The sequence below is a fragment of the Pelodiscus sinensis genome, chromosome Z, assembly GCF_052426305.1.
Source record: "Pelodiscus sinensis isolate ZL-2025 chromosome Z, ASM5242630v1, whole genome shotgun sequence".
Lineage (NCBI taxonomy): Eukaryota > Metazoa > Chordata > Testudines > Trionychidae > Pelodiscus > Pelodiscus sinensis.
In genome coordinates, this window is record NC_143085.1 from 39,165,447 (window position 1) to 39,182,361 (window position 16,915).

General features: G+C 44.5%; 1 protein-coding gene across 5 annotated transcripts in view; it reads right to left on the reverse strand.

Annotated features, from left to right (window-relative positions):
- Positions 1–16,915, reverse strand: part of TTC28 (tetratricopeptide repeat domain 28) — a 585,613-nt gene that overhangs the window by 517,071 nt on the left and 51,627 nt on the right. For 4 of the 5 annotated variants that reach the window (XM_075898909.2, XM_089775262.1, XM_075898911.2 and 1 more), the window contains exon 2: positions 9,061–9,339. In XM_075898909.2, the coding sequence (XP_075755024.2) occupies positions 9,061–9,288 (228 nt within the window). In that variant the 5' untranslated portion in view covers positions 9,289–9,339. Of the gene's footprint in view, positions 1–9,060; positions 9,340–16,915 lie in introns of those variants that run through there. The other variant, XM_075898917.2, reaches the window with a different exon arrangement.

Here is a 16,915-nt window from a genome sequence, read left to right on the forward strand (position 1 = left end):
CTGAGCACAATATGCAGGATACAAAAAGATCATGGGCATTTAATCTCTTACCTAACAGCCTAAGTTTGATCTCCAGAACCTGTCTTTTACCTTTTCCTGCCTCGTTGGTACATATACACACAACCATACAACTGGTACACATATCAACATCAGCACTGCATGTAAGTCTGTCTAGATGTCTTGAGAAGTCTGAAGACTTTGCACCTGTCAGGCAATTCACCATACACTTCTCATAGTCATTACAAATCACTTACGTAATGACTGAATCCCCCCATAACTATTAACTGGTGCTTCCTAACAACAGGGTTTGCTCCCCCAGAGAGACAACCTCAGTATGAGAGGATTCTAGGACATCAACAGGGAGGAGGATCCCAACTGTGTGACCAGTTCCCTCCCCTTCAACTTCATGTACTCCTTTCCCAACACTTTGATCCTCAATAGCTCAGAGGCTGTCAGACTGAGGATAAGACTGCTCTATTGTATCCTTGAAAGTCTCTTCATGTGACATGCATTCATAGCTGGTGATTTGGAAAGTAGTAGTGTCCATTGGTCCGCATATGTGCCTTTCTTCCACCACATGGTTTTGTCTCAGACGATAAAAGGCAGGCCAATAGTGCCCTCAGTTCCTTCTCTGCTGCAGCAGAGAGGAAGAAGGGCAGAACTGGAAGAGAGAGAAGGATCACACATCTGAAAGAACCTGCAGTTACAGATCAGTTACCTCTGCTGCTTCTTCAAATGATATCACAGGCAGTGACTTTCCCTCTAACTCCATTGGGGAGAAATGGATTCAATGGGAAGATAAGTTCTGTAGCTTGACCTAAAGATTGCCACTCTCTTTGAGTGTTGACAGGTTCTTGTCCCAAGATCAGGCCCAATCAGATTATTATTACACGTAATCTATTGTTGGGAACCTAATGTGCACAGACACTACACTCACTCTATAGAAACTCTCTACTACTTACAAACAAATAATTTATTAATACACTTAGCTAAGTCACACACACTAACTTACCAAGGCAGATAAAGATAATACAGAAAGTATATCTGAATCACAGAACTGTAGAATACTAGAACTGGAAGGAATCTCAAGAGGTCATCAAGTCCAGTCCCCTGCCCTCACAGCAGGACCAAGCAACATCTCAGTTTGTCTAACCTGCTCTTAAAAATTCTAATGATGGAGATTCCACAACTTCACTAGGCAATTTATTACAGTGCTTAACCACCCTGGCAGCTGGGAAGTTTTTCCAAATGTCAAACCTAAACCCCCCCTTGCTACAATTTTGTCCTACCACCAAGGAGTCAAGAAGAATAATTTTTCTCCCCACTCCTTGTAACAACCTTTTAGGTACTTTTAAGCTGTTATGTGTCCTCATAGACTTCTTGTTTCCAGATTAAACAAACCCAAGTATTTCAGTTTTCCCTCATAGGTCATGTTTTCTGATTCTTTAATCATTTTTGTTGCTCTTCTCTCAACCATTTCCAGTTTCTCCACATCTTTCCTGAAATATGGCTCTAAGAACTAGACACATTACTGCAATTGAAACCTAATCAGCACAGAATAGAGCAGCAGATTTACTTCTCTGGTCTTCCTTACAACACTCCCATGAATACACTCCAGAATGATATTTGCATTTTTAGCTTGTGGTGCACTATGACCCCATAAATCCCTTTCTGTAGCACTCCCTTCTAGATCATCATTTCCCATTTTGTATGAGAGTCCTTTCATAAGTGAAGTACCTTGTATCTGACCTTCTTGAATTTCATCCTATTACCCAGATAATTTCTCCAGATCATTCTGAATTATAATTCTATCCTCCATAGGATTTGAAATCCCTCCCAGAATGGTATCATATACAAACTTTATTAGCGTATTCTCTATGCCATTATCTAAATTGTTGATGAAAATATTGAACAGAACACATCCCAAAACTACTGCAGAACCTCACTTATGCTCTTTCAGCATGACTATGAACTACTGATACCTGCTCTCTGGTATAGTTGTTATGCACTCACCTTACAGGTAGGTTGTATTTCCCTAGTTCATTGATAAGAAGGTGACATGAAACTATATCGAATTCTTTACTAAAGTTAATTTCTAGCCCATCTATCACTTCCCCCTTTTCCACAAGGCTTGTTACCCTATCAAAGGAAGCTATCAGCCTGGTTTCATATGATTTGTTCTTTACACATCACACCGTATAGGTAAAAAATTCTTCACATCCTGAAAATATCCACACTCACACCATTCCTTACAGAACAATGTAAAATGTTAGCCATTATCTCCCCAACAACATCTCCTTCCTCACCTTCACCAGTAGCCATCATTCTGGTCCTTCCCAAGCTCTACATCTCAACCTCTGCTATCCTGAATTGCCAATTTCATAATATGTTATGCTGATATTACTATAGCTAACGTATATTCAGTAGAGTTTTCCATCTCTTCCTTATTTGTACTTCCTTTCCTTATTAATATTAAGGTGTCCTTTTTCTACACATTAGCAGGGCTTGACAAATCCACTTATCTACTCACCCGGGGTGAGCAGATTTCAGCCAGTCACTCCGTTCACCGGCGGCGCGCACATGCTCAGTGCAGGGCTGGAGAGTGGGTTTTCACCACGGTCGTCGAGCCCTGCATGTAAGTATTTGTAATTTCACCCCCACTGCCATATATGTCAATTTGTCGCCATGGCACCTTTGCAGTTAGATGTTCCATCCAAAACCTTCCAGAAGATGGCCATTCCATGTTCTGTGGTTGGCTGATGTTATTATGGACAAAATTCCCCCTTTTCATCCTACTTCCAAGTTCTCTATAACTTATGGGATTACCTAATTTTATGCCAAAGTTCGTAGGCCTCAAACTTCATGCTAAATGCTAACACCAATGTATTTGAGGATTCACACTCAGGATGTAAACAAGTAATCAACTAGATTATTAACTGATAAACCTAGGCTTGAAGACTACTCGCCTTCCCCTCCCCACAGGCGCTGTATCAGAGGCAACAAGGATGGGAGGGAGAAGCAAGAGTCAGTATTGGGGGAAGATTAAGCTGGTTCCCCCCAACACCGACTCTGCAGTGCTGTCACCCCCACCTTAATGCTCCCTCTTATCAGAGACAGCAGCTGGGGGAGGGCAGGGAAGGCTGCTGCGAAGCAGCCCCTGTCTGCAGGGGGTCTGAGCTACCTGTGGAGCAGCCTTTGCCCACGAAGAGCTCAGACCACCCCCACAAATGATGGGCTGCTGCTATCCTGCTCTGTATCAGAGGCAACAGCATGGGGCAGCAGGCAGCCGGTCCACGAGGGGAGCTGGTTTTTAAACTGGCTCCCCTTGCAGACTGGCTCCTCCTGGCGCTGGCGCCTCTGATACAGAGGCAAAAGCATGGAGTGGCAGGAGTGGAGCCAGGAGTGCACTGGTTGCCGGCCCTGCCCCTGGGAACTATCGAAAAGCCATGTAACCACAAAGATTTCATGTGGTTACATGACTATTCAACTACCCAATAGCTAACATCCCAAACTCATACCTGTAGATTCCTTGTTGTACTGTGCCTTTTCTAGATTATATTAAATTGTAAAGTCTATTCTGAAATTTATGGTGTTCTCAGAACTCTGAGCCGTTTAAAATAGACTCCAAACAATTGCCTCAATTGTTCTCTTCCTTTGATAAAATTTTAGCCACTAAAATTCAGGTGTGTGTGTGCGCGCACACACGCGTGTACTCATGTGCACTGTATTTTTTTAAGAAAAAAATGTGTGTTGGGAGACCAGGAAAATATACCATCCAAATCTGAAAAAGCCCACAGCTCAGAGCTGTCTTTTCTACAGGACTTTTCATCTCTGCTGTGCTTTCCAAGTAATTTCCTTTGGATTAGTTTCCCTTATAAGCAATCAGAAGTAGTTGAGAAAGTAGTCCTATTTCGCCTATCAGTCCTCCAATTCCCAAGGAACCACAGATAGACATTATTCAGACTAACTTTCCTGGGGAGCATTTTTATCAGAAAACTTTCTATTTATTTTTAAGTCAAGGACAATAAAACAAAGAGAACAAAGCTTGACTGACCTGGTAGAGTCCTACTCCTTCCTAGGCCTAGAGAATTGCTGTCAGCAAAACAGAATAGCAAGATAACTCACATATGAGTGTGTGGGGCCTTCAAATAAACACAAAGGCTCCTCCGTGCCTCCTACATAAAGGTGGGCTTTTGGGTCTTTTCCCCACACCCTGCACAGACCTTCAATGCAGATTTCACCCATCATTTCAGGGAAACTCCAGGGAGAAAATTCACAAAATACAGCTAAACCAAGAAACACACAGAGCACAGCATATCTTATACACTTAAGTATACAGCCTACTCTCAGTAGTAAAGTCATTACTAGTGTTAATTAGTGTTTATCTTACGCCATTACCTATAATAATGAGGTTAAGGCAGCTTTTCTTGATAGTCCACTGAAAGCAGCTAGCTTTAGCACTCCAATGTATAAACAGTATCAGAAGTGAGCAAAACTTAGTCATCATTAGGGATGTGAACAGGTAATGGGTTAACTTTAAAAGGTGATGCTTACTGGATTACAGTTAACTAGTACCCAGGAGCAGCATGCTGCCAGAGGAGGGTTGATCTAGCCCCACTGAAACCCGGAGTGGGGCTGCCAGCTCCCAGCTGTCCTGTGGGGAGCCAGAAGCAGCTGGGCTGGAGCAGCTCTCCTGCCTGCAGCGAGGGGGCCACTCCTGACATGGGGGGGTGCTTCAGCTCAGCAGGCTAGAGCGGTCCTCCTGCCCATCTCTCCTTTAATCAATTAACTGGTTAAACACTACATTTAACTGGTTAACTAATTAAACAGGATTTCATGTCCCTAGTCAACATATTTGTTTTGGCTTAGACACGGACATACTCACACTTTTAAGGGGCCACCGGACACTGGCAGTTCACAGATAATATAACTAATAATCACTGATTTTAAGAAGTGTAATAGTCCACAGATTTTTTTCTGCATGTGAAATCAAAGTAACTGGCTTGGTAAAGATTTTACATTGTAATTTCCATTTGTATAAGTCTATATATTTGACTTTTGTCAAATATTTATTTGACAAACTGAATATATAGTCATATTGGTAAAAAATACTTCTATGTGGAGATAAGAAGGGACGATTTCTTTGCAACATCCAGATAACATTGTATTATAAATAGCACATCTTGTAACAATAGGACATGTTTAATCAATAACAGATTTAAAAACAATGAATAGCCCCAACTTGTCACTGTGATGCCCGTCTCTCTCAGATGTGTATAATGATAATCATTAATTTTGATGGAAAGTTCTATTCAGGAGAAGTATAGAAACTTTGTAAGGAAGAAAGAGCAAAACTTTGGATAAGCTTCTAGATAAAAAATAGTTTAAAATCAGAGTTTGTTTCTTTTTATATGCTAAAAAAAAATGTGAATATTACTATGGTCTGGAACAGTTAATACATTTGCTCCAACCTCAAAACACATAGGGGAAGAGTTATTATTACTTGACAAGCCAAACAGGAGTGGCAGGAGTTGGGCAAAGAAATAAAATGTTTTGGATGATCAAATTAAAACATAATACACTGGAAAATATGGAAAAGCAATAAGGACTTGAAGGGGGGAAATGTACAGAGGAACAACCAAATACAGAATGGAGGAATAACTGCAAGGCAGAAATATCTAGAGATTACTGTGGTGCTAAAACATGATATTTCACCTATCCTTGAAGTTTGCCTTCGAGTCAGATTCAGCATACACAGTAGCTACTTCTCCTCAGACAAACTGGCAAAGTGTCAAGAACTACAACAAACACAAACAGCAAAGAAAGATATCTAGACTGTTCTAGGACATCACATTAGTTTCAGACGCCACCAACCAAAACTGCCATTGTCCAGCAGCCAAATATGCACAAAACAGTTTGGCACAACGCAAAAATTTCCAACGCCAATCTAACTTGAAACAATTTCTACTGGGCCAACAATTTAGAGCAAAGAAGGATTCCTGTATAGGAGAGAGAGAAAAAAAACACATGGCCAAGAGCAAAATAAAATGCAGAGGGTGAAAAATATCAGCTGAGGAATTTCATTCTCTCAATTACAATATTAGTAGCAAAAAAAGCCAAGGAAATTTCTTTGCTGAGACATTTTAATTAGACCTCCATCCAGAATAATCATGGCTTAAATAGCCAAAAGGTTTACTTTATTGATTGAGTTGTCAGTTCAGCAAATACTACTGCATTGTTAAGTGTGTTTATTTCATATTCTGTTACCCAACACACAGTGTATCAAGTGAACATTGAAAATCTTAATTCCTTGCATACAGAATCATAGAATCACAGAATACTAGGACTGGAAGGGATCTCGAGAGGTCATCGAGTCCAGTCCCCGGCCTCCACGGAAGAACCAAAAACTGTGTAGACCATCCCTGATAGACATTTATCTAACCTACTCTTAAATACCTCCAGAGATGGGGATTCCACAACCTCCCTGGGCAATTTATTCCAGTGTTTAACTACCCTGACAGTTATGAACTTTTGTAAAATAAAAAATAATTTTAAAAATTAAAAAACAATTGTCATACTGGATCAGATCCATTATCCATTAATTCCACACACTATCCAAGAGAGGCCAGCACCAGGTGATTGAGAGAAAGGTAGAAGAAATGCTGCACATGAAATGCAGCACATGAAAAACTTACTTTCATTATGTCTTTCCATAACTATCCATTTCAGTGGGCTTCATTGTAAATCATTACCAGATTTCTCAGTAATAAAAAACAATACTATCCAAAAATGTATTGGCTTTTTATACTCCAGGCCTCTTTGCACTCATACAACAGAATGAACTGGAAACTGAAAATGGAAATACAACACAACTTTATTTTACATAGCACCGAAAACTATCCAAAATGTTTTAGAGTAATCATTAAGAGAAGATAAAAGTCAGTGACAGAAGAGACCTATGAATTTCTAGTCCATCTCCCTATCAAATTAAAATTCTCCTCGCTAACGCAGGATGTGGTACTTAGTATGAATTATAGAACACAGTGTTATCAATAAAATGGTGAATACATTAAAGCTTCAATAAAAACAACAGAGGAAGAGGCAGAGGAGAAAATGATCTAGAATGATACATCATCAGAACTACTGAAAGTGTTCTCTCCTCTTGGTACCATGCATGGACAGATCTTAGTAGAATATCTCCACTATATCAAGCCGGCGTCTTGGCCTGTCTATGCTAGAACCTTTTACTCTATGGGGAGGAAGTGCACTGGCCCAGCTTTGGGCATTTTCCCTACAATAGGAAATGTTGTGAATTAATGCCCAAAATTAGAGATCCATTTGAGTTGCCCAAGGCAGAGAACAAGGATATCTTGTCTTAGACATAAGCCTTTAATTATCAATGGCTGGGATCCATTCACATTTGTGGGAAGCAGATGACGAGCAGGAGCCACACAAGACTCACAGATTAACCCACCCCATTAAATAATACTAAAGTGTGCACACTGACTGAAGACTGATGCATGAATGACTTTACTACTGCAGGCTGTATCTGTGAGAACTGACCTGCTCAGCCTAGTTCTCCCATCCCCGAAGTCACCTACAAATTGCACTCCTGCTGTTCCTCAGGATCTAGGACAAGCAAATGAGTGCATCAGTTAGTAGTAGGATATATAAAGGGTTTTAGAAACAGCTGGAGCTTCACGGCACTAATCCAGGACCATCTGCACAAGGCCCATCATTATCTCTAAAACAACACTGCACTTTCCACCTGGTTTAAACTCTGATCCCTGCAAGAGTGAGAAAAGGCAGAGTTCTCTTCAGTGGGAGTCTGAAGAGGAGTTTTGCTTCCCCTTCCTTTGGTATATATCATGTTTATTTCAAATTGAGCTTGGAGCGTGGAGATCAGCTCCTGCAAAGATTCAGAGAACTCAGTTCTGTACCATCACATGGACAGGCTTAACTGAAGAAAGGTAATCCAATAAAAGAAATCACCAAATTCAGAAAGGATATTCTTAAATAAAAAGCACTGTAATTAAGTGCTTCAAAGACAACAGGGACAGCAGCATCTGTAAAAGCAGAACCAGCCACTTAGTACAGCTTGGCACTCAGCCAGTGACAAGTCTGTGTCTGCCCCAAATCTCCTTGGAGACTGAAAACCCAACTCAAAGCCAACCCTGGACCTGAATATGAAGAAAAGCAATCACAATATCACACCACACATGGTGAAAACAGAAGGAATATGAAGAGTGAGGTTCAAGAAAATCAACACATGAGTAATATATGAAAAATAGAACGTAATGGTGTGTCTCAATGAAAAACAACAGAAACCTGCAGTCCAAGCAACACTGTTAAATAAAAGCAGTGCAATCTCTCGGAATACTAATTTTATAAAAAAGCATCCATGACAGATCAACTTATATGGTCACTCTTTCCACATCTTACCAGGTCTTACTGAAGATTTTGGGCCATATGGAATTTCTTCAAAAATCATCAAGAAAAGATACCAAAGAATAGGACAGCTCTAGAAAAACTAAATTTCAAGAAAAACAGGAGATAGTGATCTAAGCTAAAGTCCTTAGTTTTCTACTGTAATGCCCCATTACCAACAACAGACACTTCAGCATGGTTCATCCTGCAGACTGCTCTCCTGAAGCTGTCAGAGTGAGATATTCCTTGCTGCTGCTGAATATTTATTACTGTAAATGTTAAGAGACATGTCTGATCTTCACACGCTGTGAATGACATTTGTTTAAAAGGCTGAATCCAAAATATTTACAAGATCAATAAATAGGAATCCCTGCCAGGCAATTTAGGAATAATGGGCAAATGTCTGTTTACACAAAAAATAGTTTTACTCTCAACAGGAAACTCAGAGAAGTCAAGCAGTTTTTAACACAGAAGGATTTCTATTCTCCAGAGCTCCAGAAAAGTGAACCATAAGCACAAAATGATTTATGTCTAACTGCATTACAACAAAATAATTAAAGCCTTAGTACTTTTAAAATAGCTGAAACTCCCCCAGAAAGAGTCTCTCACCAAAGGGGAAACTGGCTTTCCTACCTTTGGCCACTTAGGATTTAGGAGTCGTGCTTTGATTGCATCATCTAGTGCCTTGTCGTACCGCTTGATTTTCATGTATGCTGCAGATCGGTTACTGTACAGGATACAATTCTGAGGGTCAACTTCCAGAGCTTCATTGTACAGCATAATAGCTGTATGAAAATCGCCATCATGACAGGCCTGGTTACTCTGACGAACTTTCTCAACAAACTCAGCCTTGCTCAACATGGGGCCGTCAGGGCTTCTTCCTCCAAAAGATTTTGATCCAAACAGAGGAATCTGCAGACAGAAAAAGTTATTAACCAAAAGTATTGATTACTCACTTTCATATCATTTAAATAAAGATTTAAAAGTAGAAGGAACGGTATCATATAGGATAAAACCATTAGCATTCTAGGACAGGAAATTATAACTTCTTCCAATTTTTAAATGTTATTATTCATTTTGTAATTTTTTTTTTTTTTTTTACCAGAGGTGACAAAACTTTTCCAAAAAGCAATTAGCAACCCCAAAAAAAGTCTTCCTGATCTCCAAGAAAGATGGCTTCCTCCTCCAGATACATGACTGGTTAATACATGCTAACAACTTACTGAACTCCATATGCTTATGTAGATAAACCTCTGTATTAAGTCTTTTCGTGTAACTTATAACTTTGTATTAAGTCTTTTCATAACATTGAAACTTTGTATTAACTCTTTATATAATGTCATAGTCCCTAAGAATAATTAAGGCAAAGAAAATGTCTTTTACTAGGAGTAGAATAGTCCTCTCCCCTTTGACTTTAATGTGGCCCTTTTGAATCAATGAGGTGTGAATCAATGAGGTATGGAAGGCAAGCACTTTTGAAAAGCTGCCACAGTTGGAGAGAGGAATAGGAGTCAAGCCCACAGGCACCAAAACCTGACAAGTGACCTCACTCAGAAAAGATCAGACATATTGATGGCCTTGGGAGCCAAAATCAAGCACCTTCTTTTGAAGCAAATTCAAAAACTCTCTTTGAAGATGAATGTGGCAGCATTGAGGACAACACCCAGAAGAAGGTGCCACAAATGACTTACTGCTAGAGTGCATAGATTTGCATAAGTTGACTAACTGATACAGCTAAAGTGAATAGATTTGTATGAGAGGGAAGCTGCTATAAATGTAAGGTGTCTTGCAGGGAACCCCGGGTCTTATCTCGTCAACATCGTAGCATCGGTCCAGATCAACAGAAGCCAAGCTCCTCCCCTCACCCATCTAACTCACCTACCTGGACAGTGAAGTTAGAGGGAGCAACTAGTTGGTAACAAGACAGAGTGTGCTTGTGTGTGTGCATGTGCATGAGTGTAATATACCATATGCATATGATACAGTGCTGATTGAAATATGTATTACCAAAAACTAGGGTGTTTTGCCTTATCCCCCTGAAAGAGATCCTATGCAGTTCTTTAAGCACAACACTCACTGAGGCAAATTACAGTTCAGTAAATAAGAACCCACGCCTGTAACTCTTGAGGTGTCGACACTGGAAAGGCACAGACACTGGAAACTCTGCAGTGAGTGCACTCAAGGTAAACTACCTCCATGAGAAACACAGAGCTTGCTGTGCTGTGTAGTGCACTCAGGCGTCAGTGTGGACACCGTGGTGTAGTACTGCATCTTGACTGGCCTTTGGCATCTTTCTCACAATTCCTGTTTCAGCCTCTCTGCTCCTCTATTTGAACTCTACAATGACTGCTCTCAGGAGACCAACCAGGTCACCAAGGCCTACTCTTGCATTCTTTTTGAAATGTGAAAGTCAGCTTCCTGTTTGCTCGGTGATGCATGGTGTGTTCGTAGTGCATCTCACCAGCTAGCCATGCCTGCTTCATGCACCAGATCTTTGGTTTAGGGGTCATGTAGACATGCTAGACTTCATGTGTGTTTGGGGAGTGGAGTCACTCTAGTCCCACCTGAGCTCCAGCCATACGAATTATGATAACTATGAACACATCTCTAAGTGCATAACCGAAAGGGACTATGACCGGGATGTACTGCGGCACAGGGTCAAATTGAAGGAGCTGCAAAATGCCTACCACAAGGCACAGAAAGCCAACCACTGCGCAGGTACTGCAGGTTCTACAAAGAGCTGGATGATACACTTGGAAGTCTCCCCATCTCTACTCCCCTGTAGATATCTCAGAGCTCTGGTGGCATCCAGCAGTGGATGGAGATAGGAGGAGGAAGCTGTGGCCAAGTGTGCTCAGTGGGACAGAGAGCCAGAGGAAGACTTGGCATCCATACAGGCTTGCAGTCAAAAGTTGTTTTGTACCCCTGAAGGAGCGAGCTACTTCCAGCTCTCAAAGGCTACGGATGATGTGGTTGGTAAGTGGCTTGGGAAGCATTCAAGCTACTTGCTGGGCATGGAAGGATTACAGAAAGGAGGCTGAGTTCTGGGTAATGCTGCTACAAGCAGAGAGTCAGTCAAATGACCAACAGTTGATGCAATGACTAATGTCTCGGTAATCTGCATTGCAGACCTCATTGAAAGCTTCATGCAGCTGCTGTGCCACCCTTCTCAGATTAGCTGACAAAGCAAACATGGTACTTGACCCCTAAAGGCTGACATTCCCTTGCCATAGGACACCATGGCTATGCAAAGACAAGCTACATATGGTCCAGGACTGAAATCGAGTAAAATACCCTTCTTTGCTTCTTTGCTCCCCCTAAGTAGAGAAATGTCTTCCAAGGTGACCACAGCCTGTGGAAATGAGAGATCATTACAAAATCTTTTGCCCACTCCCTAATTCACATCTGCCAAAAACACAGCACAGCCATTTGCAAATGAATTCCCCTGTTCCTTGGCATCATACCCAACTGAAGCAAGGGATTCTACAACAAGGGGTTCTCTTGCCCAACTACACAAAGGATACCTCCACCCATGCCAACACAGCAAGGGTTTTCCCAGCCCTTTCACCTACCCCACCACACCTTGGGTTTCCTTTGGTGCCCTTTATGGTGAACTTACCACTGTGGGGTTCCTTTATGTTATGTACACTCATTGCGGACCATGTAAGTTTGTGGTCACCAACCCATCAGTAATGATCGACTGGTTGACTACAGGGGCATAACCAGTTGATCTCAAGGCATTCCGGGCCTGCCCCCGCATTCCCAAGAAGGAACCCGCACTAATGCTACCTCCTGCAAAAATGGAGGCAGCACTGGCTTCCTGCAGTGTGGGGGGGGGGGGGGGGGAGGGGGAAATCCCGCAGCTGCACACCAGGTCCAGGTCTCAAGAATAATGCAAGCTGCTCTTCTCTTCCCACAAACAGCCAAGTCTGACGTGCCACCAGGAACTTCCTTTCCTCTGCTGCCTTGCAATGCAGTGTGCAGGCAGGGGATGGAGGGTACAGAGGGAAAGAATCCTGGGATCATACCAGCTCAAACTTCTCAGGAAGTATGCACGTTTTTCCTCCGCTCTCCACAACAGCTGTGCGCTTCCTGAGACGTTTGAACTGGCGTGGTCCCAGGACTACTACTACTCCTGTCTCCCTCCCATGCAGGAAGACAGCAGGGGAAAGGAAGTCCCCAGCGGAGCGACAGACACAGCTGCTCGGGGGAGGAGAAGAGCAGCTCATGTGCTTCCTGAGACCCTGACCTGGCATGCAGCTGCGGGATCCCCAGGTAGTGGCTGAGCTGTCCCTGTCCCCTCCCCCAGGCCAGACCCCCATGAGTATTCTGCCCCAGTCCCCACCAGCACCTTGCCTCCAGGCCTAGCATCCTGCCCCAGCACTCACCAGTACCCTGCCCCCCGGCCCCACAACCCACCAGCACCCTGCTCCCTGCCCCAGCACCCTTCCCCTTGGCCAGACACCATACAACACCCTGTCCCGGCACCCTGCCTCCTGCCCCTGTCCCACCAGCACCCTGCCTCAGCCCCCACCAGCACCCTTCCCCTGGGACAGACACCATACAGAACCCTGCTTCCTGCCTCAGCACCCATCTCCTGCCCAAACCCCCACCAGCACCCTTCCCCCTGGCCAGACACCATACAGCACCCTGTTCTGCCCCCTGCCCAGACCCCCCACCAGCACCTGCCCCATGACTAAGCCCCCATCAGCATCTGCCCCCTGGCCAGACTCCCACCTGCCCTCTGCCCCCACCAACACCCTGCCCCCTAGCCAAACCCCTACCAGCACCCTGCCCCCTGCCCAAACCCACACCAGCACCTTACCCCTGCCCCCAGCCAAAACTCCACCAACACCCTGCCCCTGGCCAGACCTCATCCAGCACCCTGCTCTTGCCCTGTGGCCAGACACCCACCAGAACCCTGCCCCTACCCCCTGGTCAGTCAGCATCCAGCACACTGTCCCCTGGCCAGACACCCACCAGCACCCTGCTCCTGCCCCCTCCCTCCTGGCCAGACACCTGACCCCAGGTTGCTCCTATACACTATTTTCCACCCAGATTCTGAATCACCATTCCTATCCCAGTCACTGGCACACTGGATTCCTCATTTTTGGCCCCACCTCAGACAAACTCCACTAACCCTGGAACTCCAGAAGAGTTAATCTGGCCTGGGGCTGGAGTGCCAGGAAATGAGTTGGGGCCACATTAGTGAGGCTTGGGGTTTTTTGGAGGAATTGTTTTTTTGCATCTCACTTGTGTGGCCCCAACTCTTTTCTGTGGGTCAGTGACCCCTGACTCAAAACAGGTTCCCCACTCTTCTCATAAATAAAGACAATGCTGAAACATTTTATGTTTGACCTAATATTTTGTTTAAAAATGAAGCCTGGCCAGCAAGCCCCATCTGGCTGCATCATCATAACACTCCTGCACACACACACACACCCAGACTCGAAATCTGAGCTGATCATACACTGGAACACCCATCCTGAGCCCCTCGTATCCCCAACCTCCTACACCCCCACATTCTCAGTCTTCTGCCACCATCCACACATCACAAACCTGTGACCCGAGCCCCTCATATACCCCAAGCCAAACTCCTGCACCCTCACATCCACAAGCCCGCAGCTGCTCAGCACCCCAACCCCAACACTCTCCACCCTGGAGCCCCTCCCTGAGCCAGCAGCCCCTTCTCCACCTCCAGCTGCACCCAAATTCCCTCCCAGAGCTTGTACCTATCAAATCCCTCATTCCCACCCCAAACCCTGCACCTCCTGTCTCAACCCAGTGAGAGTGAGTATGGGCTGAAGACAGCAAATGATGGAGAGGAGGGGAACAGAGAGAGCGGGGCCTCAAGGAAGGGGTGAGGTCTTGGGGAAGGATGGGGGTAGATCTTGGCTTGCCCTGACATTTAAAAAGTTATATCCGGTGTAAAAAGGATGGAGACCACTGGTAAATATTTCAGTGGGGTTGGAGCAGTGCTGTGTCTAGTGTTAACAATCATAGAATCATAGAATAATAGGACTGGAAGGGACCTCAAGAGGTCATCGAGTCCAGCCCCCCGCCCTCAAGGCAGGACCAAGCTCCACCTACACCATCCCTGACAGATGTCTATCTAACCTGTTCTTAAATATCTCCAGAGAGGGAGATTCCACCACCTCCCTTGGCAATTTATTCCAATATTTGACCAATGTGCCTTGTGTGACATTTTGCAATTTTTTCCTTAATAGAGCTGACCTCAGAATATTAGTCTCTAGAAAATTTTACTCCTACAAAGTGTCTGAGATGGGCATGAAAGTGACCCAGAAAATCTGGAGAGACGTTTTTGAGATCCTGAGCCATGCAGACGCTGAACACAAAAGAAAATGCAGAAGTGGAGGGACAGTGACAAAAGGGAGTGGAAAGAGAGCATGCAGTGGCTCCTAAATATTATGGAGCAGCAAGCGAACACATTAGCGGCACTGCTAGAACTTCAGACTAAGCAGCTGCATGACCCTCTTTGCAGCCTGTGCCCCAAAACTTTTTCCAGTACATCCTCCGCCCCCCCATTCCCGCCAATGCAATTTGGGCACCATTCTGTCCCTGGATGCCATCCACTACACTCCACACAAGGTCACCAAACCTCCAACCATGCAGGCTCCCACAGGCTGCTGATGCACTTAATGCCAATCTGCATACACCTTAGCCCTGATGAACTGCAACCCCCCTTCCACAGCACATCAGAAGGTGGGGCTTCATATGAACCATGGACACACACAAATCTGTGAAATACTCGCAGCATGCCCCAACTCTTGCATCCCCCCATCCTACCTGCCTGTCTCCCACACTGCAGATGTATGTTTGATGCTCATGCTGCCCCACATTTACTTTGTGTTTAATAAAGGAAATTCACATGTTTAAAGCAATCTTTATTCCATTGCATAAAAGTCAGTGTATCCCAGCAAAGCTATGGTCACGGTAGCACCAAGTGCAACACACACACCAATGAGAGTATTCCCCTCGCAATGCAGTCACTGCCCTCCTGGACATGGCAACAAGTTTAACTGACTTTCAGCATCAAATTGCTGCCTCAAGGCATCCCTAATCCTTAGGGCCCCATGCTGTGTTTCTCTAATTGCTATGTAACCCTTCTTCAACTTTGAAAGAATGGCATTTCAGGAAGAAGACTAGAAAACCAATAATTGGGTTCTGATGGAAACCTGGTCTAGGGCTGTTCAAACTCAGCCTCCAGGCACTGTGCCTGAGTAAAGCTTGATGGCCCTGCACACTTCCATCAGCACAAGTCCAGTGATAGACTTGCCCACTGAAATGATTGGCAACCGAACAAAAGCTATCTGGAGTAGCCAGCTTTCACAATGGGATCACCATGCATTTCTCCACGAACAGGACAGCTCCTATTCGCGTGTCCTTGGTTCACAGTGTGGGGGTGAGCTCAGCATAGAGTCCCATGACAGTGGCTATCCTCATCCGCAAGTTCTGCAGCTGCTGCTTGTCATCCCAGGCTTGCATGACTATGTGATTCCATCACTGAGTGCTTGTTTCCTGAGCCCAAAAAGTGACGTACCACTGTGGTCAGTACCTCTGTGAATACCACATGTCTTACAAAATCTCATGTCGTACAAACTCTGCTGGGACTCGTTACTTTGCAACTTCAGGAATAAGTCAACTGCCATGAGTGACGTGTTAGTGACTCAGTATTTTCATCAATGACGAGGATCCATTCCTGCACATCAAGAAAGTAGAGCATGCAGCACAGAAGTCATTGAAAGATGGCAGGCACCAAATGTGAACAGAAGCCGAAGGGTTGCTGGGATGCAAAACGATGCATCATAGGGCATTGCACCAGGATCAAGGATGACCTGCATCTCTCCACAAACCTCTGCTGCAGAAGAGGAAGAGGTGCTCAGTGGGGGTATGTCTACACTACCACCGTAGTTTAGGCTTCCTATTCCGAACTACCGGTACACGTCGTTCCACCTCGTGGTGTACCGGTAGTTCGGAATAGGAAGCCTAATCCGAACTACCTAGTTCATGCCGCGTGTAGCCGCGGGCACGAAGTCCGAACTAGCGGACATTTAAAAATGGCGGCGCCCTGCAAGATGCAAATGAAGCCCGGGAAATTCAAATCCCAGGCTTCATTTGCAACTTCGTTTGCCTACATTAACCACCCTAGTTCGAACTAGGGTGGTAGTGTAGACATACCCTGGAATAGGTGCCCAGAAGGCACCACTCTAAAAGGCGCTGTAAGTGCCGTGCATGTGGTCATGCTAATGCACTGGTAGCTGACAGCGTGGTCACCCAATATGTTTTCGCCGCTGTGCTCTCTGAGCAGCACTATAACTGCCAGCACTTTATGTCTGCCTGTGTAGACGTGGCCTGAGTATTTGTCTGAACACAGCTATGATACTTGACTATCACCACAAACACATTCCCTAATTAAGAAGCGGTTAGGAAAGTGGTGTGAGATTGAGACCATACTACTGCTTTGCAA